Below are 23,781 nucleotides of genomic sequence, written 5' to 3'. Positions count from 1 at the left end.
TAGTAATCCCAGAACAGGTGAATTATCACATTATATGCATTTTCTTGTCTGGAACCAGGGACCTAGCACTTAATCAAAGAAATTTGATTACCTATCTTGGAGCAAAAGTAGAAAAATAAATTACTTGACCAACTAGTATACTAGAACATCAAACATAGAAGAACAAACTCCGGGCTGCAGCAACAATCATAACTCCATATCCAGCTTTAGTTATAACGTCAATTCAACAACCTACATTAACACAGGTGTTTTCTTGCACTGCATTGTTAGGGAAAGAATACAGGTTGCTACTTCATTGGCAAAGCATAAATCAGTTGTGCATAACAAACTGGTTCCACCAACAGAAGTAAACATGTACATATTACCTTATTAGGAAGTGAGTCTTTGCTGTAAATCTGCACCTCACCCTCTAGACAAACCAAAATGCTGTCTCCAGATTACCCAGCACAGAAGTGCAGTACACAGCTAGCTAGCAAGAAGTGATCATGAAGCTGAAGACAGAATAGAGATTTAGTTGCAACTCAATCATTAGACCACTAACATGAGTACATGGCACCTCAAATTAGTATTCATTTGCAGGCTACTTTTTGTTGGTGTATTAAATCCATTTTTTTTCCTTCTGACTAACTCATAAGTACAGTGTTGATTTAGCAAATTACATACAGAGAATTTACAACCTCTATACATAACAGTAGAAAGATGTAGGTAACAATCATGATATCAATGCTGTGGCATCATGATAATCTGCAGCAGTAAAAAGTAGGCTCTTTACTTGAACACTTTCCCAGAGATTAGAATTAATAACTTGGAACTTCATAGCGATTACCATTAAGGCTTCAAATTTTATCCCAGTCAGTAGCAGGAGTACCTGTTTCTTCTTGTTTGAACAGAAGAAAGAACCATTTGATTAGCTGAAAATAGTTCAGAATGCCAAAATTGGGTATTGGTAGGAAAGGAAACCGGTTTCCTTGTCCTTACTGTACTACTCCTTCTGTCCCGAAATATAGCTACCTTTGTACCTTTGTTTGAACTACAAAGGCAACTATATTTTGGGACGGAGGGAGTATGTGCTTAGTAATGAGATCTAGGCATATCTTTGTAAAATGCCATCTGTTGCTAGAGGCCTAGAAGCATCGGAGACAAGCAAGCTAGCACTTTGTTACAGTGATATGTTTCTTTAATATACACGGAAAATACACTCTACAACTCCACCTGTCACCAAAAGAAAAAATATTACGATCAGTTACCTATCATGATATCTTCCTGCTTGTCATCTACAAATAAAATTTTCCATCTTCATGGCAGCATCATGTTGGATTAAGTAAAAGGATTATACGTTAACCTTCCATCTATAATATAGTTCAACGTCTGCGATCATCTGTAACTCTACGCTTCTACAGAGACACTACTGATTACGATGGATACAGCAATGTGAACATGATCTTTGAAGTTTGCAGCCTGTTAATCTTTTCAGATTAATAAAACATAAATTAGATGAGGGAGGTAGAAGCTACCTTTCAAAACTGTAGTAACAAATAGTTTTTCCAGTTTTATAACACTACATCTTTACTGTGTTAGTTAAAACTTATTTCTTGTACTCAACCACCATTAACTTCTCACGTTCAGGGAAAACACAAAATTATAGTAGCTTCCTGTGTTCTAAAATTTCAGATGGCTGGGAAAAACAGTTCATGATGTTGAATGAAAGGAAATAATCTGCAGATTAATGCCATCAGACACATTTTCAAAACATTTAAGTGAAATGCTCATAAAATCCATTCCTGGTCATGTTATCGTCTATGTCAGTTTGAATCAACTTTGCAAGCATTCCTATCATCCAAAGAGGTCAGCTGGAAATGTAACATCCTGACCGCCTTTTAGGTGTGCGTTTTCAAAGAAACATATCCATGCATTGAAAGAATTGTAATTTTTTTGGCTGTGGAGAAAAACAGAGGGTGGTAGAAAGCTCCAGTGTACTTTCCTCCAGCAAATGAAGTGCTTCACAAGTTATGAATGATTCACTGAAGCCAAACTAACTAATGTCAAATGGTTGGTTTGCCAGATATGAACTTTCGCTAACGACAATTTTGTTAGCAACAGCATCAATATCATAGGATGCTGTTCAAAATAATTGCTCAACTAGGCTAATACCTGTACTTCAAACATTTCTGTTTCTGAACTAAAAATAATTATGTGATTTGAGAGCCGTTAAACCGCCCATTCGGAAAGCTGAATCCCAAGGTTCTTGGCCTTCACCTTCACATTCTTCCCCATCACTACTGATACCGAGACACAACAACCTGAAATGTAGTCCATCGTAAGCAGGGACGGATCTAACTTGGGCCATGGTGGTTCAGTTGGAAAACCCCCAAATTCTTTTGGGGAACAAACAAACTGTTACTTGTAGTAGTAGAGAAGCTAGGGTTTAACGCAAGCATATCCGATACAAGAGAGAGAGATGCGGATGCTCACCGGGATGTGGCTGAAGCAGCAGGACGACGGCGCCCCTGTTCCTGCTCCTGCTCTGCTCGCTCGGGAGATGGAAATCGGCGCAGGCGGTGGGCGAACTCGCTGGAGCGGAGACGAGACGGGAGTTTTTTCTTCTTTTCTTTTTTTTCTTTACGCTGAGTTTTTTTAAAGAAAAAGGAAATTGCGCATAATTAAATGAGTCAGGGGTACTGTTTGCTATTACCAGTGATTTGCTCTGCGTCGTAGGTTGGTCCAGCCGACGGTCCGCAAACGATCTGTAGTGTCATATTTTTTTTCTTGGCTTATGCTTTTATTTATTAGCCAAAATTTGAATTTTTAATCTTAGATTTGAAGTTGATTTTAGGGGGTTTTTTATCATATTTTATTTTCCAATCTTTGCTTTTAGATCGTTAAGAACACGTATATAAAAGTTTTATTCACAAATTATTTTTCCTTTGCAAATATGCCATTTGGTTTATTCCCCCAGTAAGCCAAACAACGGGGCGCTCGTCTAACTGATTCAATTTTGATCATGGACAGAAAAAATGCATCTAAATTTGAACTTTTTTGGAAAAAGGAAAGTTTTTCCAAATAAATGTGAAATTTTAAGAAAAATGCATCTAATTTTTTGTTAACGGATAAAGATTGCTCGGATTCGGGTAAACTAAAATAAATGTACAAATAAATTACTCGTCGTTTTAGCTTTGTCATAAGTAAATTGATGATTAAAGATTAGATATATTTAATTTAGGAGAGAAGTAAAACAAGTAATTTAGAATGGAGGGAGTATCATTTTCATCCAGCCAACCTTTGGTCTGGTCTTTCGTGAAAAAAAAAATCCTTCTCAATGCAACATGGACACACCTTGCATGATTGTTCAACGCAAGATCCTTGACTCCATGCAAAGTTAGCATAGAGCTTTCATGACGCAATGGAAGGGAAATAAGCACACCACTGCAGTTTAGAAATCAGATGAAATGAAATGTTCTGCTAGTATTTATGACGCTTTAACATTAACCTTTGAATTAACCATAAAAAAAACTGACGGACAGAATGAAATCTGACAAGAGCACAGTGAATCAGTGATATCTTCCAAAATGGTCACTAGTACAACAGCATAACTCATCAAGTAGTTTGTTGTGACACTTGACCTACACTAGTTCTTGCATACATCTGTAGTCCATTCTCTCTGAAACAGTTATCATTTTTGTCATATGGTGCATGCAAGCTATCTCCCATGTATATTCTACTTCCAAACATTTCTATCATTAGGAGCAGATTAATGCAAACCGCAAGCAAGTTGTCAAGTGTTTGTACGATTGACAGTGAGGTTACAGCACATGCATGACACATCCTTAATTAGGAGAGGCAAAAAGAAGATTAACCCACAAGAAACCTGACATAAACTTGTGAGATTAAGCAAAAATAAACATAAGCTCTGAAGAAAACACATTGCTGCCAGTCAGGCTTCCAACAACAACCACGATATGATCTCTATCAGAGTCACTGCATCTGCAGCTAATTAAGCCTCTCTCGAGCGAACTGTCAATTCCTGAACTTGCTTTCACAAATCAGCCGTGTAAACCTTACCCTGAAGAAATACATTTTTCAAAAATCTCAAATCACCTGAGCAGTTCTTGACTTCTTCATCCCACTATTTCAGCTATCATCTCTCTTTCTCAGTGGCCCAGTTTGATTGTTCTGAATAGATGAATAAATGACAGATTTTCTAATTGTGTGATGAATTTTGAGGGTACGAATGAATAAAATTAACTAGTGCAAAGTTTAAAGTTATCTTTAAAAAGTATTTGAAGCAATTTATATATAGAAAGTTTTTATAAAATTCACACTATTTAAGAGATTGGATAGTGTGCCGGCCCGTGATAATCTATAGTCTGTTTGTGAAAAAAAATGATGACCTATAAATTCTACAAAATAATCTTGTCAGAACAAGCTCAAGAAACATAAGACACAATCAAAATCTTTACCATTCAGTAAACATACTCTGTCACTGAAACAGTCATCAGATATTCACATATGTATCAGTGTCTCCCAAATAAAGTGGAGTACATAGAAAATGAAAGGATGAAACATGACAAAACTGGTCAGTAGCAGGAGCCAGCCCAAGAGGGCAATTTGAACGGTCAACATGAACAAGAACCCTAGATTTAGGAAATAATATTAAAGAACAAACTGTTTTTAGGGAATAATTTGGGTACTGTGACCTGGTGAGTGATGATCAAGAATCAGATTATTTATCTGAACCTCTGCCTCGGCCACAAGTGATTAAATTGCTGTAGTCCTTTTAGTCAAGATTGCATGATCCTACTGTCATTGTCGTGATATCCACAAGACCTGGCTCAATATGGATTACAGGACAAGGCAAAGTTCCTGCAAAATGGACAGTACACACCATTGTTTTCTGCTGCCAACAATTGCCTACTTGCCTGTCACTGTTTGCACCAGTGAGCACGCACTGGTGCACCTTTCGTTTTGGAATTGAAGGATGAGATTACAAAAATCTGTTGATTTAAAATATCTCACTTTTCAAAATAAATTTGCTAGCTAATCCTTTCTCTAAGCAACCTGTAACAGTCTTCAGGGGAAATTTATATGGTTATATATATGTTCAGATCATGCTTGCGAATCACACAAACTAATTAAGAAGCACTGCTGATTCCCTGTATTGATAAAAATGGGATCTTTGAATTGGCAAACTGATGTGATACATGTATTACATTAAGTTTTTGAAAAGGTCACCGGCCGGGGTATTACATCAGGTAATCAAAGGGAAACAAACCATTCGGCCATCTTGTTAATTACATCAAAAATCAAACCACTCCAATTTCTCACAATCTGGCCTCCAGGAGTGTATGATCATTGTTCGTTTATCACGCCCAAAAATCAAAATATATAGCTAAAATTGTGGATATTCCGATCAAACCTTAGCTCTAGACGAGGAAGCACGCGAAAATACAGTTAATTGGTTCTGCATATATCAATACAAGCATTAATTAAATTAAAAAGACAACAAGAATAACAACAGAAGTTACAAAACCAGACACAAATTAAGGATCATTTGATGCATCATCTCTGTATGATCCATGGCTCTGAACAGCTAGATTACACACTGGCATAAACACTGTTTGCCCCCCAAAATTATTCTACGAGTTGGTTGGGATTAGAGGAGACCCAGCCCCGGCGCCCCGGCCTGCCTGACCGACTGCCTGCCTTCTTGCCTAGCCCCCGGGTCAAAGGGGCGCGGTGGGCCCATCTGACGTGGGACCCACACGGCCCCCCGGGCCCCACCCGCACGTGTCCTGTTTTGCTGAGTCACGCACGCTACTACTGTCTACTGTGTTCATGCTGTTCGTCGCTACGTACGATGACTACTCGTCGGTGTGAACTCCACATTAGCTGATTAATTGTGTGTCATATACTATGTAAATTAGCTCGATCGATCGATAGATAGTTTTGCTGCGTGCGACCAGCGATCGCCCACGGAATCAGAAGCAGCGGATTAATTATCTGTCTCCTCTTGAGTGGTAATTAACGCGGTTTAATGGTAATATAGTCGATCCGTTTGATGGTTTCTATCGTTTGACTTCAGAAATCTTCAGAGAGAACTTAACGCAGGCAGGTTGCTGCCGTACGTGCCTGTACTACATACAAATACAATGAAATTATGCAAAAACACTAGTTCAACACCGAAGATAACAACTAAGCCCCATATGATATATAACAATTACTACCTTTCGTCTCAAATATAGAAACTTACTCCTTTTATGATTTTATAATATAGTAATCTATAAGTATCATATGTATATGTGTGCTACAAACCTGAATATGAAAAGTGTCCAAATTCATTATAATAGAATGTGTCACACACGATACTCATAGATTACTTATATTATAAGAGCGTAAAAGGAGTAAGTTGAAATAGCACACACGATACTCATAGATTACTTATATTATAAGAGCGTAAAAGGAGTAAGTTGAAAGAAGAGCTGAAGAAGCACAGTAAAACCTACTTTCCTGGACATTTAGAGTACTGTCATCATTCACACATTGATCATTTCTTCATTATATTTCTATTCTCCTATTCTCCTAGTCGAATAGCAACTCGGTCGCGTTGCCGTGATAGGCGATAGCTTAATTTTGTCCACATAGCTGAAGAGACCACACCGTCAACTACTGTTGCATGCGGCGACGACGACGACGACCACGCCGCCGGGCTAGCTAGCTAGGCTAGCAAACGGCCGGCGAGGCGAGGCGAGCGAGCGCACGCGTACGTGGAAATTACAAGCTGACAAAAGGCCGATCGCTTGTAGCTGACGACGCCCGGTTGGTACGAGCGTCACCAACACATTTCCGAGCCTCCCCTCCTTTGTCTCCCTCTTATATCATCATCCTTCTCCTTCGCCCTCACTTCCATGGAAAAAAAAAACAATTAATCCGATCAAAATTAAAGCCCAAAAGTTGAGATAGCTAGCTAGCTCATCAGGAGAGAGTGAGAGACAATATCCAGCTTGCTAGGTAGCTAGCTGCCGTTTGCGTGTTCTTCTTTAATTTCTTCGTCGCATAATCTGTCTCGTCTCTGATAAACTTTTTATCTTCTTTTTTTGGGTGGTCATGCATGCTGCGGCCAATTCGTTCTTGAATTCGTTAGCTACTCCATTCCATATATAGATTCGATCTTGTCCTAGCTAGATACCTAGCTGCTGCTGCTGCTTCTTCTTCTTCCTTGGTGTTGAATTTGGTTCAGCCGCTGCTAGCTATAGCTTTGCGCGGTGTTCGTAGGGTTAGGGTTTTTGCTGTGTGTTCGACGATGGCTATGGGAATGGAAGGATCGGGAGGAGGAGGGTCGGCGAAGAAGAAAGAGGAGAGCTTGCCGCCGGGGTTCAGGTTCCACCCGACGGACGAGGAGCTCATCACCTACTACCTGCGGCAGAAGATCGCCGACGGCGGCTTCACGGCGAGGGCCATCGCCGAGGTCGATCTCAACAAGTGCGAGCCATGGGATCTCCCAGGTAATTAATTAATTAATTAAACAAACATGTGTTTGCATGCATGATCTTGTGAAATTTTATATGCTCCTACTTAATATCTCCCCTTCTCTGGCTCTCTCTCCTCGATCTTACTCACTTAGCTTGCTTTCGCTGTGGATTAGCTTTTGTGTTCATATGATCATATTGAATAATTCATTTTTTTCCTGCAATATATGAATAGTTTGTACTACATATATTCAGAAGTGCATGTTTGTTGTTGGCTATGCATGTATATGCATGCCTAGTCCTTTTTTCATGATTTTGAGCATATATTTCTTACCTATCCTTGCCCTGCCAGAGGTAATTAGTCGCGTCTAGATTTCAAACATGCATATATGGTGCAAGTTTTTCAATAGCTAATCCAAAAGTCTAAGCTCTTAAAACTACTACATGTGTGATCCTAAAAGAAAACTATGGGATGGATTTCAAGTTTTCTATGGTATTCCTTTTTTTTTTCCTTACTGAGTCTTGCTTGCTTAAAACATGTGAATATGATATCATTGGTGATATAATATCTTGGTGGTACACATGCATATATAACATATTCAATCCCCCTTCTCTCCCTTCCCTTCTATTAGTGTGAGTACGTATATCTATAATCTATATTTGCATCGTCTTTGTTCTCTTCTTTTTTAAAAAAAAACTTTCCTGCAAGAGTTGGTGGTTAATTTGGAACACATAAACTTCTTATTGTTATTTCTAGGGGTCTTATATTAGAAGCTATCTTAATTCTATGTTCTTTATAAAAAAAAGTAAAATATCAACAGAAATTACAAACCAAAGCTCTAGCTTCAGCACTGTATGTGCATATGCATCGTCCTTACTCTCATATATATATGTAGGAGATGTTTATGAGGTTCTGAATGTTCAAATATGTGGTCACATTTTTTCACACTTACACATTCACAATCTATATGTTCTATGTATTAATTTTCTCTAATAAATGTGCTCCAGAGAAGGCAAAAATGGGAGAGAAGGAATGGTACTTCTTTAGCCTAAGGGATCGAAAGTACCCAACTGGCGTGCGCACAAACCGAGCAACTAATGCTGGTTATTGGAAAACAACGGGAAAGGATAAGGAAATCTTCACTGGACAACCACCAGCAACACCGGAGTTAGTTGGAATGAAGAAAACCCTAGTGTTCTACAAAGGAAGGGCTCCAAGAGGTGAGAAAACCAATTGGGTCATGCATGAGTACCGACTCCACTCCAAATCAATCCCCAAATCAAACAAGGTAAACAATTCAATTGATAGTATTTTCAAACTCACTACTATACACATGCTTCACTAAATTTACTTGTATTAATTGAAATGTTTTTGTGATGCATCATTTTGTTTATACTCATTATATGACAGGATGAGTGGGTCGTCTGTCGCATATTTGCCAAGACTGCCGGCGTCAAGAAATACCCCTCCAACAATGCTCATTCCCGATCCCACCACCCATACACACTAGACATGGTCCCACCTCTCCTCCCAGCTCTATTGCAACAAGACCCATTTGGTCGTGGACACCACCCTTACATGAACCCCGTTGACATGGCGGAACTCTCCCGGTTTGCTAGAGGTACGCCGGGGTTGCACCCACACATCCAACCACACCCCGGTTACATCAACCCGGCTGCGCCTTTTACACTATCAGGCCTTAACCTCAACCTTGGATCCTCGCCAGCCATGCCTCCACCACCACCACCGCCACCACAATCCATCCTCCAAGCGATGTCGATGCCGATGAACCAACCAAGAAGTACTACAAACCAGGTTATGGTAACAGAGCAAATGATTCCAGGACTAGCCAATGGTGTCATCCCACAGGGAACAGATGGAGGTTTTACCACGGATGTTGTTGTTGGAGGCACTGGCATCAGATACCAGAATTTGGATGTAGAGCAGCTGGTGGAGAGGTACTGGCCTGGTAGTTACCAAATGTAGTCCTGAAGGAAATGCTTGGGGTACTGCCAAGCAATTGTTGGTCTATTATGTAGGAAGACATAATTATTTGAGCTACCTTAATTTAGTCTATGGATATTGTATGATTACTTAGCTAATGTTGTACCCTTGCTTTTTAGTTTCTCAGTTCTCTTGTACCTCTAGATTTTGTTTTGGTTGTAACTTGTCAGATTGTAGAAACTAGAGGACTGTTTGTTTGACCTGATTGCTTGTACATACACCTTATATATTAGTGATCAGATCATGGATAGTGCTCCGCTGTGAGATTGTGAGGGGTATAGGCACATAGACAACCAAAGTTTAAGGCTAGTTCGATTTGGAGGAATTTCACGGGAATTTTGGAGAAATCGACCTGTTTTCTGTGAAAATCCTATAAAATTCCTACGTTCCGGGATTAATCAAGATGATGCAAGGATGGAAGAGGATTATTCGACCAGTATGTGCACGCTAGCTGATTGCATTATTGTTACTCGAGAGTTTACGTACTCTTTGGCAGTAAATTAATCAATATGATGCCAGGATGGACGTGCAAGATAGATTTGTACAGAATGGGCATAATAAGTTAGCGCAACCAATTTCAATCATCAAACGTCTGAAAAGCTCACGTATGTACGTACGTGCATGAGGAACTAGTCTCAGAAGAAGAAGTAGCAGTATACAGCACTAAATCAGGGCATGCCATGACATGACATAAAACTATCAGAGAGCTGACACGGATTCATTCATGAATTGCGTCTTCATGTAGCAAGGAGGAAGAGAAAATTAAGAAGAACAGAAACAAAAAAAAAACCTGGAGTAAAACAAAGCTGTACAAACTTCAGTGCAGAAACAAATCTGAGATCTCGAGTGGCAATGGCGGCAACAAAGAACTAGCAAGGTAGCACAGCAGTTGAAACTTATTAACAAGGAAGCAAACGATTCCAGACTGAGCGGTGGAGTTCTGTTCGCCCGGTGTGCCTGCAGTTCCTGACTGACTTAAATTTCTCGCCGGGCCCCGGCGTACGGAAGACCTTGCCGGCGGCGGGGGGCGCCGGCGTTGAAGGGGGTCACGACGGCGGGGAGCGGCGGCGACGTGCTTGGAGAGAGAGACGGATGGGGCGGTTCACCAAACCAGGCGAACGACTTGTTAGGGGCCGTTTAGTGTGACGCATCCTACTTGGGCCGAAATATGTTGGCCCAATTTCGGATCTCCACCGCTGGTAGTGGATCCATATTCGGGTGGGCTCAAAGCCTCAAAACTCTGGCGAGCCAAACTGGGATGGGCCAACTGGATCATTCAGTGGTACTATTACGGAATAAGTTCACCGAAGGTCTCCCAACTTAACAGCGATGTTTTTTGAGCTCTCTTAACCACAAAACCAGAAATGTTTACCTCTAAACTTACTAAAATCGTTCACTCAAGGTCCTATAACAGTATATATGGATGGTTTCGCTGACGTGGCATCCTAGTCAGTATTTTTCTAAAAGTACGTGGGGCCTACATGTCAGCTGCACATTTTTTTTCTTCTCTTTTCTCTCCTCTCTTTCTCTTCTTCGGTGAGAGAGGCCGGCCGCAGGCGGAGCGGTGCACGCAGATGCGGGTGGCGCAGCTGAGGGCGAGCGCGGCGGCGGCCCGAGCAGTGGAGCGCGAGCGTGGCGGCGGGCGAGCGCGGTTGCTGCCAAAGAAGCGGAGGGCGAGCGCGGCGGCGGAGCGGTGGAGGGCGAGCGTGGCACACGATTAACTGCATGATGCATGCACACTGTGCAGTATGAACATGACCGATTGATTTAATTTGGGGTACCTCCTCGGTACGTGCTGTTGCTATCGGTGAAGCAGACGTCGCCGGTCCTTTGGTCGACGTCGAGGCCGTTGTGGAAGTTAGAACGGCACGCCGGCGGCCTCCGTCGTCACCACCTCGGCTAGCCCGCCTCGCACCGGCGCCCTCAGGAGGCCCAGGTACGCGTCAGCCACGTACAGGTCGCCGGAGGCGTGGTGGAACTACAGCCCCAGCGGCCGGTCGGCCGCCCGCACACGCTCTCCGGCACCACCAGCTTCTTCTCCGGCGAGCAAACACCGACGCTCCTAGTGGTGAACAAATCGTCAGTGCATACAGCAGCGGCGGAGGGAGAGGAGGCAGCCGGCGACGGCGAGCTCGGCGGCGGCGAGCTCACCTTCCGACACATCGCATACAGCGCCACGAGCGCCAGACTGGCCGAGGCGTAGAAGGCCAGCAGCGGCGCGGTCTTTATCCCGTAGGCGTGCGCGGCGCGAGCGGGAAGGAAGGCGGATGCGCGGCGGCAGCAGGAAATGACACAGGAGAGGAGCTCGGCGTCGGGGCGAACGACCGCGGAGGTGGAGAAGAGGGAGAGGGCCTCCCGGGGGCGGCCGTGGCGGGAGAGCGCGGAGAGGGTGGTGGTGTAGGACGAGTAGGCGAGGGAGGGAGAGAGGGTCGACGGGGAGAGCGTGTCACTTGCCGGCGACAGGGCCCGAGGTCGAGCACCCGGCGCGTTCGAATATCTCTGCCGCTGAGCTTGCCGTGGCGCCGGACGCCACCTATCCTCTCCCGCTGCTGCTGTCACATTGGCCGCCTCTCTCCCTCTCCCGCCGCTGCCGTCCCCGCTCCGCCGCCGGACACCTCTCCCCTTCTGTTGCCACGCCTGCTCGAGAGAACCTGGAGAGAAGAGAAGACAAAAGAAAAAAAAAGAGAGAAATGTGATACCCACACCATTTTCTCACTTACATGTGAGCCCCACATATTAATTTTAATTATTTTTGCTGACTAAAATGTCACGTCAGCGAAACCAGGCTTCTATACTGTCTTGGGACCTTTTATGCACGGTTTTACATAGTTCAGGGGTACACATTTCTGGTTTTATGGTCAAGGAACCTCAGAAAATCTCGGTGTAAAGTTGAGGGACGGCCGGTGAACTTATTCCTACTATTACTCTTTGGCAGCAAAAAAAAAAAAAGAGGATCGACGTGAGAAGTAGATTAGATCTGACAGCCAGATTAATCATCATGTCTCCAGAGCTTACATGCATAAAGAACCAACAAAAGTAGTAGCAACTAGCAAGCTCCACATCCGTGCATCCCATGCATATCAGAAAGAAATCAATCACAGCCTCGACGCTGAATTCTGTCTGTTAAACATGAAGAAGTACAATACTACAGTTTCAGTAAGTGAGAGCCCAGAAAACGAGGCAGGGATTACACAACCACACACAAGCTCTAAGGAAAACGCATGAACAAAAACTAGAAGACATGACCAATAAAATGAATAAGCACATACAGCCTCCATGTCCACTAAATCCTACTCAGCGAAGGGCAGATCGACAGTTACAGAACCGCAATTACAACTAGGTCCATACATGGGGGGCAAAAATACATAGTTCTTGTGTGATCTAGTGTAACTCGTTAATAATACAAACCAATGCTTAGCGATGGCCCGGGATATCCTACTCTGTATGCCATCCGAGATCTGCACAAATGCACAGTACAAATCAATGTCAAGCCAATAGCAGAAGCCTATAATAATCTGTTTAGGCCTTTATAAACCTCACTCTGGTCTAGCTTTTAGTTCGAAGTCATACTGACATTTGTAACAAAAATCCGTTCAAGCATACTTTCTTTTTATACCGTATGAATTGAGAAGAGACTCTGTAACTTCAGAGAAAACGGGCAAGCATATGGTTCGATTGATCCAAGATTCCATGCCACAAGCAGTATATCGCGAGCTAGAGCACATTACATGAATCGGATTTTACCACTTAAATAGGAACAAAGGGTGCAGTACCTTCTCCAACTACAATGTGGCAGACCAGACATGACCAAAATCCAACATATATGGTCTATTTGTCAGCATGCCGGCGTTTGTGTTTCCGATGGCCATGGTTAGCATTAACATTCCGTGTGGCTTTCTTCTTCTTCTTGGAGCTACAAGGAAATGAAAATATTAAGCTTAAATAACAAATAAAAAACAGATATACTAGCTGATAAGCAAATAGAAAACAGAAATACCAACCAGAATGTTTCAACCAGGACATTGTAAAAAACATAAATGGGCATAATCAGCAAAGCAGAAGCCTGCAAAGGTAGTTAAGACATTATATTATGGCCTTTCATACTTAAAACCACTTGAAGCACAGTTCTATTAGTGCCCTACCAGGTACCAGGCCAACTCTTCAGTCGCAAATTCTTTTGTCAATTCATGTTGGTGCAGGTAGTCCAAGACAGTTGCTTGAGCCTGGAAAAAGAACATATCTGAGATTCCGGAATATATCTTGAAACCGATATGTAGTGTACCACACAGAAGAAATGGTATTCCATGCATCTACCAAACAGTACACAATATATACTGTATGCAAAGAGAACAGACAGAATGAGGTTTGAGTATCACGACACTGTTTTGTCCAATCAATTAGCTAAGGAAATTTTGGAAGAACTTGCACAAAGGAACATCACACTATGGAGGTGATTTTATCCAAGTACTTGTGTTACATCCATAGCATGACCAACACCAAGCATCAACCACCAGAAATAATAGAATTTGGAGCATTTATAAGCATTAAAATGAAGAACTCTCAAGAGGTAAGACCTCAGCAGTCACTAGGGAAAATGCACCGAATCACTATTATTACAACAATACAAAAGGTGTGTTCCACACAGTCTTATTCTCCAGTAGGATAAAAAAAAACATATGGAACTATGGAAGTTACTTGACATGCTACTAATTAAGATCAATCACAGCTACCCTAAGAAGCAAAGAGTTTCTGAATTCAAAAGCAATGGGGGAAGTATGGCAGAAGCATAAAGTATGTAAACCAATAAGCTGCAATGCATAGGAAAAAATGGAAGGGAAAAAAGAAATAACAATCACCTGTTGATGATAAGCTGTAGCCTTCTCAAGAAAATTTCCATATATATGGACTGCTCTTTTTGTATAAGGCTTCAAATAAATTCTAATTTTCTCGACATGTGGCTTAGTGGCCTTAGCAACTTGATCAATGTAAGGTTTGGATACTTTCTTGGCTTCCTGAAAAAAGACGCAATCATCTGATTATAAATCAATGATTATATATACTCTAAAAAAGAAGCTGCCTCCTATCCTATCATAATCAAACTGCCTCCTGGCATGTACAACTGTGAATTCTTGAAACGGCAGGACCTTAGATGTACCTGGAAGTAGGGATCAGCAATCTTATGTGCTTTCACAACATGAGGTAAGACAACATCCTTAGATGCTTGATAGAGCTCTATAGATTTTGCTGAGACCTTTTGCACATAAGGCTCTGCGTTTGTCTTCATGGTAACCCATTTTTCCTTGATAACAGGTATCCATTTCTTCAAAAGGTAAATGCCATTGTTAGTGAAAGATGATCAAAGAGTCAAAAACTTAACAGACTTGTGATGCTATATCACGTGATAACATCAAGAGTTGTCCATAAATACGTGTGATTAATGCAATTTTTAAAATATCTCAGTTTTACTCTGCAACCAATTTCTTGAACTGCAGTATCAGGAACAGGTAATAATATTACCGTCTTGGCAGCTTCTACATGTGGCTCGGCCCATTTCTTTGCCTGAACTGATTTCTCTGATGCCTGCAGTGATTTAGTTCACAGAATATAAACGACTGCATAAATGACATAATTGACATTTTCAATGTTTAACTAAAGTAATATGCTCGGTAGCACCTTCTGCAATAAACTGTTAACAGCAGGTTTCCCATGTTCATTCCAGTGACTTAACATCATTTCCTGCACAAGTCAATGACTGATGAGAACAAGCAAACTAAGAAGAGATATTTATACTTTATCATCAGTTATACCTTAGCACGAGCTGTGTGTGTCACTAACCAAGGTGGCAACCAAGCTCCATGAACCTGCATAAGTATTAACTGGTAGTTCAGTACGACACTTATTGCAGTGATCAGACTGAAAGTAGTAGGTGACTTCCATGTAACAATGGGAAGATTACTTTTGTCTCATTTATTCTACAGATGTAATAGGGGCTCTACCCTGTTAATCTAAGGAAAACAATAGAAATATTACACTCATTATATGCTCAATCATCATCTAACAGTCAGGAGTTCCTAATTCTCAGGTACCAAATCATACATGATACATTCATAATAAGGTTCAGTGGTTAGAAGAGTATTGCGACGCACAATTCCGTCAGAATTTAACAGCTGAGATGACCAACTAGGCTGCATTTTGAACATATTGTTCAAAAGTCACCGGTACCCCTCAAGTCCAGTTTAACATTGGTTTGGATGGCATGTCAAGTTTGCGGAGTAAATAGCTAGGGCAGCCTAAAGTCTGAGTAATGTTATCTTACTGGCATAGAACAAATCTAAATCAAAACAGATAGCAGATGCAGAAGAAGAATATTTACCTCTTTCAGCTGATTTAATTGTGTTGTTGTTTCTAACTGCACCCTCATAAGCTCCTCCTAAGAACATGAGAAGCAAAGACTGAAGAGAATGGCACCAAGAAACTATATCAGAGTAATCGCATCGATACAAACCTCTGCAACTTTAAGAGCATGTTCAGTCTTCTGAATCCTACGCTTTTGCTCATCACTTGTCTTTTGGAGCTATTAAGAACAGTATAATATAAAGATAAGGAGAACTGTAACCAAAAAAGAGAGGTGCTGTAAATATATTAAGAACAATTAAAATATAATAACGTTATTCAACAGATAATTAAAAGATCATGAAGGGATATACCCATGTTTCCACCAAAACTTTTTAACAGGAGAGCGAAAGAAATGAAAACATACAGGCTCATCTAGCCTGTATTTGAAGTTACTTCATGAAGTACTCCATCAACTTTTGGCAATACCGTGCTAGAGAAATATCACCTTAAGTTTTCACAGGAATGCATTGCAATTCAAGATATTCAGCAAATGCACGTGTGCAAATTTTCTTTGCGGAAATAAAGAAATTTAAAACCATTGCAGTAGGAATAAAAAATCAGGGCAGCTGCATACTTACTTTCTCCAGCTTAGCATTCAGCTCTTGCACCTTCTTATCTGCATCACCAGCCCTAGCCTCCACAGTTGATTTCTTGCTATTTTGTGCTTCAATATCCTTCTTCAGTTTTTCAATCTGGAAGAGGTTGAATCAGAAAACACAGTATCCTAATTGTCACACTAGAAATCTGGACAAATCATGCTTCCGCTACCTGCTTCTCAAGCTCAATAGCCCGGGCATTGGCCTTGCCTGCCTGCTCCTCTGCAGCTAAAGATCTCTTTGTCTGTATATGACATGGAAAAGGACTATAATCACTTCAAGAGTGTAAAAAAAATGCTTCAAAAGTATTATCTTTTGTCAATAGATACCTCAAGTGAAGTTATCTCACTCTGCAGGGTAGCAATTTTCTTTGACTTCTCCTCAATAAGCTTTTCCAGCTTCTGGATGCCGTCATCCTTGCTCTTCAACTCCTGGGTCTGTTTTGTTATGCTCGACTCTGCAGGATGAAAATAATCAAGCTCTTCTACACTAAACTGATGTCTTTTGGAAGAATCATGCGGCATGCATGCTTTAAATGACCTAGTCGAAAGATCATATGATTCAGGCTTTATAAGAAAGCCCGAAAGGAGGTCCATATAGAATTACCAGAAATTGATACAATCCACTCTCAAGTCACAACTTATCGAGACTCGGTAACTAAATATGCATCTGCTAGGGACATGCTGGTAGCTAACTTCTTCAGACTTACTGGATTCCCTAATAGCAGAAGCTTCCTCGAGCATTATAACCTAGTTCCAAGCAAGGGTCACTCATTTCACGTGCATCCTTTTCTAGACTGAAAATTCCGGTACATCTCACGGGAAATTCATGACCCGTTACAGGCCAAATCAGCAAATGCAGGTAACGACCACAAGGCTTTTGCTCAGAATTGAAACCATTTAAGGAGATACTCCCAGAACAACCTAGCATTCCTCCAACAATTCCAAATCAGCATCAACCCCCTCACTCTAAACCACTGAAAACACCTAAGCCCCCATTCCAAATCACCAAATCACCGAATCGCTCCCCACATTGCCCATTCAATCGCGTAAGCTCCCCCTAGCCGCCCGCATCTAAACGCCTCCAAAACCCTAACAGGTCAACTAAAACCCATCGAACCCCAAATGAAGCAGCAAAAGCGGGGGGCGCATAAGCGTCACGAATTCGAATCGAGCGTAGACATTACACGCACGCACCTAAGGCGGAGATCTTCGCCCTGAGCTGGCCCAGCTCGGCCGCGAGCGCCGCCTCCTCCTTGGCCCTCGCCGCGGTCGTCTCCTCCGCCGCCACGTCCCCGAGCCCCGCGTCCTGCGCCACCGCCGCCCCGGCGACGAGCGCCAGCAGCAGCAGCAGCCTCGCGATCCGCATCGCGAGATCCGCGCGAACCTGCCTCCCTCCCCGCCTCGGCGCACGCGGCGCGGAAAAGTGGAGAGGAGATGGGAGCGCTCGCCTTCGCCTCGCCTCGCCTCGCTCGCTGTCGCTTCCTCTCTCTCTCTCGGGTGGCCAAGCCAACGACTCGTTTTATATGGAGCTCACGAGGGGAGAGGGGAGCACGTGGGCATGGCTGGCACTGGCACTGGCACAGTGCGGCGCGGCAAGTGGCGGTGGCCGGCGTGAGGCATGGGGTCACTGCCCGGTGGGCCCCACCCAACCCGGCCAGCGGCGAGCGGCACCGGCGTTGGGAGAGACCTCGGCCGCGGCCCATTTAGAGCCCATCAAAGCCACACCCCACTCGCCTGTCTTAGGTGGGCGACGCGCGGCACCGCACCGGCGCTGGGAGAGACCTCGGCCGAGGGCCCATTTAAAGCCCATCAAAGATACACCCCACGCGCCTATGTTAGGTGGGCCGGGCCCACGGGTAAGGGAGATTTGGCCCATTTAGGCACGGGAGGTAGCGAAAGAGGAGGAGGAGCCGTCAGGCCGTCAGTGTCTTTGCTCCTCTTTTTTCTTCTTCTTCCTCCGCCACCACCCGACTCGGCGGCCTCTGCTCCTCCGCTCGTTCCTCTCCCGACGAGGGTGGGTGGGGTGGGGTGGGGTGGGGGTTCCTGGTCCTCCACAGTCCAGGGAGCTGAGCCGCGCCGCCGGCCGCAGGTACCTGCTTCGTGCCGCCGTGCCCAGATTTCTTGTGGTTTTGGCGTGGGCGTGTTGTTCGTCTTTGATTCTTTGCTTTATCCGTCTAGACGGGTGCGGTTTGGGTGTGGCGGTGTGCCCTTCCCCTTCTCAATCGCTGTGTGATCTCTGCGTTCCCGTGCAGAGGATTCTGGGAGAGAATCTTGGTAGGAACGGGTTGCGTTTGGTGTGGTTGCTTGGTGTCGAATTCTGTTTACTGTTCTTGGTTGGTTGGTTGATTGGTTGCCTGGTTGGCCGGCCTAGTCGGTTCCACACTTCATTATGTTTGTTTGTCATGGGGATAATTGTTGATCAAGCTAATGTTTGCAGTGTCATAATTGCAAATCCCCCGTTTCTCATCTTATAGTGCGTAGTGCGTTGTTTCATCTTAAGGCAGAGTCACAGAGATGATTTTTCTTACATGTCCATGATGTGAGTCTTCTATTGTTGCTCTGTGTAAGTACTAAAGTGCCCAAAAGTCCAATTTCTGCCTGATTCGGCCTATTCTATGCTGTGTTTAACAAGGAAATATATTGTTCTTGCTCCGATTTGTTCGTGTGGTTGGTCAGTGTAACAGTGTTCATAGTAATGCATAAACAGTTAACACACCTTGTATTGGACAATTGTTCTGGGTCACTAGATTTCAGGATTTCTTAAAAAATATCTATGGTTTCAGGATGTCGGATTTCTTAGGGAAAAAAAAAATCTAAGATCATCTTTTCTCTCAGATGGAATGTAGAGAGCTTTTCTGTATGTGAGTAAAAGTTTTAGCAACTATAATTATGAAACACCCCTTTCATTCAGGCTTGCTTTTGCAAAGATGTTTGACAATAAATACCATTTCTTGAATCATAGAGTACAGAAGTGGTCAGCTTGTTGGGCACTGTGAAGGATCTGTTAACCTCTGCCTATATCATATTTTTGTATCTATTTATGTCATTGATATTATTTGGCAATCTAGTTTCCTAAAAGAATATTTGTCAATCTATTTCTTATTGTTGATCAACAAAATGTAATTTCTAATTTCTAACCTTTATTCTTTGTTTGTTAGCCTTATGACAGACAGGAATGGACCATTTGGTAGGCTCCCTGAACATCTCCTTGTAGAAATATTTATCCGGTTACCAACATGCGAATGGGTTCAAATATCATGTGTCAGCAAGCACTGGGCAAGCATATTTCAAGGAGAATGTATGTGGCAAACTGCTATTGCAAGGAACTGGCCATCAGCTGGTTTACGGAAACGCTGGCCTGGGCCAATTCCCAGAGGTTCTGCTAGAAGGTTAGTTTTGTAATCTGATGTTGCATATCTTCTCCATCATTTGATGGTGTTGGAAATTTTAAAGTTTTGCCAGAGTCTGTCTGACGCATGATTGCTTGCTGCTGTATTTGAGTATCCACTTTAAAACAAATACACAAATCTGAAACAAGATGAAAAAATCTCAGATATCAAATGGTTTGCATCAAGTTTATTACCTTACGTTCCTTTAGTAACATGCTTTACTAGATGCCTAGATCTACTTTAAGCAGCTGAGTTTGAAGCGGCATAAAGAGCTGTGTTCCGCTATGCATGCTCACTATCCCAAAATCTTAAGAATAGCTTCTCTCTTCGGATACGATCTTCCATCTGAACATTCAATAAAAAAAAGTATCTCTCGGACATTTATAGGAGATTCCAAGCATTATACGTCAGCCAGAACCTTGTCTCATCTGGTGGGGATATTGATGAACTTGTTGGCCACACTTATCTCTATTTGAAAGAACAGCTTGAGCGCCCAGTTGTTGCTCCTTCCAGCATACTCCATGGCACCATCATCGGTGAGGTTTTCTGTTCCAAGTTCCAACTAGTCCAAATATAGAGTTTATTGTAGTTCATGTGTTGGCGTGCTTTTTGTGTTGAGTGATCATTATGAAAATCTTTTCTCAAAGATAAAACACATGGGAAGGATACGATTAAACCATGTCAGGTACAGGAAATTTCGATAGCACATGTTTTGTGTCTGACATTACAGGAAGAAATGGTTGATCTTGTAGGATTGGTAACAATAGTATGAACTCGTGATTCAATTGCATGGCATGCTGAGTTACTGCAAGATTTATGTATGTTCTTACTTTTTTGAGAAAATTTTGTTCTCCAATAAAATGAAACCTGGGCAGATTCTCAAACAAATGAAGTTCCTATTTTTCCTAAGTGGATTCGCGTCTCAAAGAGGCCTTTAAAGCTGCTTCCGATCTAAAACTGATAACCATGGATTGAATTTTGTGGTACAATGAGACTCATTTTCAGCATCAAGAGTAGAGCTTCATCACTGAGTATTGCTTATACTGACGTTATTGGTTGCTCACACTGAATTTAACATTGCCTCACCCTTCTATGTACAGATCAGTTCATTGCTTGTGGTAGGACAGGAGAAAAGGCACATGAACTTGCTTCAAAGATATGGCTTGCAGTTATTGACAACTTGGAAGAAAACCAGCAAACTTTCTTGCTGTTAAAACACCTTTCTCAAGAAGGAGAAGTAAGTTCAGCGTCCCAATTTTATTTATGACCTGTGTACTCACATTTGACATGTCAATACAATGGACGTGTCATCCCTCCCTTTTCCGTAAGTTATCAAAAATATCTCTTGCGTGAAATGATGCATTTCATACTTCTTAGGGCCTGGCTAGGTGCATCTTCATAAAATAGCTATAGCTACTATGGTGCATTCTGCTGTTATTTCGTTACTAGAATAAAAGTAAATAAAATGAATGTCATATTTGATATGCAACTGTGCAAAGTGCAACAACTTGCTGAAAACTGTTATATTTCGCTTTCTGCTTGCAGTTTTTCCTTCCATTCCCATACTCCAGATCATATAAAGTCTTGTGGAGGGTGTTCGACAAGCTGTTCACCGACTTCCGTGACTGCTTCAGCCGAGGGGATTACCATGATGCACTAGCGGGTGCCAAGTCTAGGTTTCAGCCAGTACCATCTGCATGGCTTGGCCACTGACGAGCAGTTGCTGCTCTTGTTGTGCACTGCACATTGCCTTTTAGATGTAGCAGCTATACTTTCTGAAATGCAAAACTGGACCGAAGGATGGTACTTCCATTCCAATGGATGATTTGTATATCTTTTAGTGTCTTAGCAACTTCAGAAACACCAAACTGTTGTCTGATCGAAAAATATATTCTCTTGTAAATTCTAAACATTCAGAATTACCCGACTTCTCCATTTTCGGCTTATGATGGAACTTATTATATGAACTCTTACCTATATCAAGTCAGATGTGGGGTATTGGTACAAAACTTTTACTTGAATACAATGTGTGCTAGTTTCTATACAGAATTCAGTCCTCTAGTAAAATGATAAATCGGTGTGCTGGAGGTTAACCAATTTGCTGAGACTTTGGAAAACTTGTGCAACCATTGCTCTTTCCAGCACAATTCACATGCATATGCAATGTTATATGCTTGCACAACAGATCATCTCCAAGCACACTCTCTGCATGATGAACAGGCCATAGGATTTATCACTGATACTCCCTCCTACAAATTATATAAACCATATGTTCTTGCAATCATTGCTGCGCCTCATACCACTCAGTGTTCACCATTGCTGACCCTCCCTCTCCAATCCAAGCTCCAACAATGGCTAAACCATCCTTGCTCCTCCTTCTTCCTCTGCTCATCTTCTCCATCGGCGCGGCTCTCGCCCGCGCCGATCTCATGCTGGACAGGTTCGAGCAGTGGATGATCAGGCATGGCCGCGCCTACACCGACGCCGGTGAGAAGCAGAGGAGGTTCGAGGTGTACAGGAGGAACGTCGAGCTCGTTGAGACGTTCAACTCCATGAGCAATGGCTACAAGCTGGCTGACAACAAGTTCGCCGACCTGACGAACGAGGAGTTCAGAGCCAAGATGCTGGGGTTCAGACCTCATGTCACGATTCCTCAGATTTCAAATACCTGCTCCGTATGATATTCACTCACTCAAATTATACTTTGTTTTTCATAATAAGAGTGAATTATGAACAACAAATTTGTGTTTTAACAGGCTGACATAGCAATGCCTGGAGAGAGCAGTGATGATATTCTGCCGAAGAGCGTAGATTGGAGGAAGAAAGGGGCAGTGGTGGAAGTGAAGAACCAAGGAGATTGTGGTGTGTGAGCAATAGCAATGGTAAAGAAAGATTCAACCCTGTAAAAAATGTTGGAGATTAACCGATGGAAAATCTGCGTGGATGCAGGTTCTTGCTGGGCGTTCTCCGCGGTGGCGGCGATAGAGGGGATCAACCAGATCAAGAACGGCGAGCTGGTGTCGCTGTCGGAGCAGGAGCTCGTGGACTGCGACGACGAGGCGGTGGGGTGCGGCGGCGGGTACATGAGCTGGGCGTTCGAGTTCGTCGTCGGCAACCACGGCCTGACCACGGAGGCGAGCTACCCGTACCACGCCGCGAACGGCGCGTGCCAGGCGGCGAAGCTGAACCAGAGCGCGGTCGCCATCGCGGGCTACCGGAACGTGACGCCCAGCAGCGAGCCCGACCTGGCGAGGGCCGCCGCGGCGCAGCCGGTGTCCGTCGCCGTCGACGGCGGCAGCTTCATGTTCCAGCTCTACGGCAGCGGGGTCTACACGGGGCCGTGCACCGCCGACGTCAACCACGGCGTCACCGTGGTGGGCTACGGCGAGTCCGAGCCGAAGACGGACGGCGGCGGCGCGGCGAAAGGCGGCGAGAAGTACTGGATCGTGAAGAACTCGTGGGGGGCGGAGTGGGGCGACGCCGGCTACATCCTCATGCAGCGCGACGTCGCCGGCTTGGCGTCCGGGCTGTGCGGCATCGCGCTGCTGCCGAGCTACCCCGTCATGTGAGCCTCGTGGCCCGATCACACGGTGCGTGTGAAGAATGAAGAATTTGTGTTGTGTGTGTGGCTTGAATTGGGATTGTTTATAGTCTACTTAGTGATGTAATTATGTATGTATGTATGTATAAACGGAAAACCATTGTGTCACTGTATAAAGTTATAAAGAAAGCACGAACATCTCTGATATACTGACAAATTATGAACTTGTTTGTTCAGAACATCTCTGATATATTGACGAATTAAATTAGGTTAAATGGGTTACAGAGCATTGAAAGTTTTCGTTTTGGTCTTATAGCACCGAAAGGTTCCGATTCACTTTAATAACATTGAAAGTTACTTCCGGTTCATTAAAGTGAACAAGAACATTT

General features: G+C 43.2%; 4 protein-coding genes and 1 long non-coding RNA gene across 7 annotated transcripts; 3 read left to right on the top strand and 2 right to left on the bottom strand.

Annotated features, from left to right (window-relative positions):
- Positions 1-1,888: 1,888 nt before the first annotated feature.
- LOC9268993 (uncharacterized) lies at positions 1,889-2,626 on the bottom strand. The gene is made up of 2 exons (XR_001539955.3): positions 2,473-2,626; positions 1,889-2,300 (listed from the first exon to the last, which is right to left on the bottom strand). It is a non-coding gene; the product is annotated as an uncharacterized lncRNA (long non-coding RNA).
- Positions 2,627-6,882: 4,256 nt separating this feature from the next.
- LOC4347465 (NAC domain-containing protein 92) lies at positions 6,883-9,718 on the top strand. Of its 2 annotated transcripts, XM_015757139.3 has the most exons (4): positions 6,903-7,005; positions 7,139-7,499; positions 8,472-8,752; positions 8,875-9,718. In XM_015757139.3, the coding sequence occupies exons 2-4, from the start codon at positions 7,298-7,300 to the stop codon at positions 9,448-9,450; spliced, it is 1,059 nt and encodes a 352-aa protein (XP_015612625.1). In that variant the 5' UTR covers positions 6,903-7,005; positions 7,139-7,297; the 3' UTR covers positions 9,451-9,718. The 2 variants fall into 2 exon arrangements, with proteins under 2 accessions (XP_015612624.1, XP_015612625.1); XM_015757138.3 differs by having other exon boundaries at positions 6,883-7,499.
- A 2,828-nt stretch (positions 9,719-12,546) lies between these two features.
- LOC4347464 (uncharacterized) lies at positions 12,547-17,957 on the bottom strand. 2 transcript variants are annotated; one of them, XR_010734888.1, is made up of 15 exons: positions 17,657-17,957; positions 16,790-16,917; positions 16,633-16,704; positions 16,443-16,556; positions 15,974-16,042; positions 15,842-15,898; positions 15,276-15,329; positions 15,142-15,204; positions 14,986-15,048; positions 14,624-14,788; positions 14,325-14,480; positions 13,611-13,691; positions 13,470-13,531; positions 13,242-13,381; positions 12,547-12,926 (listed from the first exon to the last, which is right to left on the bottom strand). XR_010734888.1 is itself a non-coding variant. In XM_066304044.1 (14 exons), the coding sequence occupies exons 1-14, from the start codon at positions 17,826-17,828 to the stop codon at positions 13,297-13,299; spliced, it is 1,341 nt and encodes a 446-aa protein (XP_066160141.1). In that variant the 5' UTR covers positions 17,829-17,957; the 3' UTR covers positions 13,113-13,296. The 2 variants fall into 2 exon arrangements, 1 of the variants encoding a protein (XP_066160141.1); XM_066304044.1 differs by lacking the exon at positions 12,547-12,926 and having other exon boundaries at positions 13,113-13,381.
- A 428-nt stretch (positions 17,958-18,385) lies between these two features.
- On the top strand, positions 18,386-21,860 carry LOC136351751 (uncharacterized). Its single transcript, XM_066304045.1, has 5 exons — positions 18,386-18,551; positions 19,621-19,851; positions 20,239-20,387; positions 20,952-21,088; positions 21,397-21,860. The coding sequence occupies exons 2-5, from the start codon at positions 19,625-19,627 to the stop codon at positions 21,562-21,564; spliced, it is 681 nt and encodes a 226-aa protein (XP_066160142.1). The 5' UTR covers positions 18,386-18,551; positions 19,621-19,624; the 3' UTR covers positions 21,565-21,860.
- A 250-nt stretch (positions 21,861-22,110) lies between these two features.
- Positions 22,111-23,599, top strand: LOC4347462 (senescence-specific cysteine protease SAG12). Its single transcript, XM_015795792.3, has 3 exons — positions 22,111-22,526; positions 22,608-22,713; positions 22,801-23,599. Exons 1-3 carry the CDS (start codon positions 22,203-22,205, stop codon positions 23,418-23,420), a joined length of 1,050 nt encoding a protein of 349 aa, XP_015651278.1. The 5' UTR covers positions 22,111-22,202; the 3' UTR covers positions 23,421-23,599.
- Positions 23,600-23,781: the final 182 nt, after the last annotated feature.

The sequence above is a fragment of the Oryza sativa genome, chromosome 9 (assembly GCF_034140825.1).
Source record: "Oryza sativa Japonica Group chromosome 9, ASM3414082v1".
In the NCBI taxonomy this organism is placed as follows: Eukaryota; Viridiplantae; Streptophyta; class Magnoliopsida; order Poales; family Poaceae; genus Oryza; species Oryza sativa.
Note: the sequence above shows the minus strand (reverse complement) of the source record. Positions and strands in the feature narration are given on the sequence as shown.

Coding starts and splice junctions, on each gene's coding strand:
- LOC4347465 (XM_015757138.3), top strand. CDS start 7,298: ATGGCTATGGGAATGGAAGGATCGGGAGGAGGAGGGTCGGCGAAGAAG. Junction 7,500..8,471: donor CGAGCCATGGGATCTCCCAG/GTAATTAATTAA, acceptor AATGTGCTCCAG/AGAAGGCAAAAATGGGAGAG. Junction 8,753..8,874: donor CAATCCCCAAATCAAACAAG/GTAAACAATTCA, acceptor ATTATATGACAG/GATGAGTGGGTCGTCTGTCG.
- LOC4347464 (XM_066304044.1), bottom strand. CDS start 17,828: ATGCGGATCGCGAGGCTGCTGCTGCTGCTGGCGCTCGTCGCCGGGGCG. Junction 16,705..16,789: donor GTGAGATAACTTCACTTGAG/GTATCTATTGAC, acceptor TGTCATATACAG/ACAAAGAGATCTTTAGCTGC. Junction 15,049..15,141: donor TTAACAGTTTATTGCAGAAG/GTGCTACCGAGC, acceptor AAATCACTGCAG/GCATCAGAGAAATCAGTTCA.
- LOC136351751 (XM_066304045.1), top strand. CDS start 19,625: ATGACAGACAGGAATGGACCATTTGGTAGGCTCCCTGAACATCTCCTT. Junction 19,852..20,238: donor CCCAGAGGTTCTGCTAGAAG/GTTAGTTTTGTA, acceptor GGACATTTATAG/GAGATTCCAAGCATTATACG. Junction 20,388..20,951: donor ACTCCATGGCACCATCATCG/GTGAGGTTTTCT, acceptor TTCTATGTACAG/ATCAGTTCATTGCTTGTGGT.
- LOC4347462 (XM_015795792.3), top strand. CDS start 22,203: ATGGCTAAACCATCCTTGCTCCTCCTTCTTCCTCTGCTCATCTTCTCC. Junction 22,527..22,607: donor AGATTTCAAATACCTGCTCC/GTATGATATTCA, acceptor GTGTTTTAACAG/GCTGACATAGCAATGCCTGG. Junction 22,714..22,800: donor GAAGAACCAAGGAGATTGTG/GTGTGTGAGCAA, acceptor GCGTGGATGCAG/GTTCTTGCTGGGCGTTCTCC.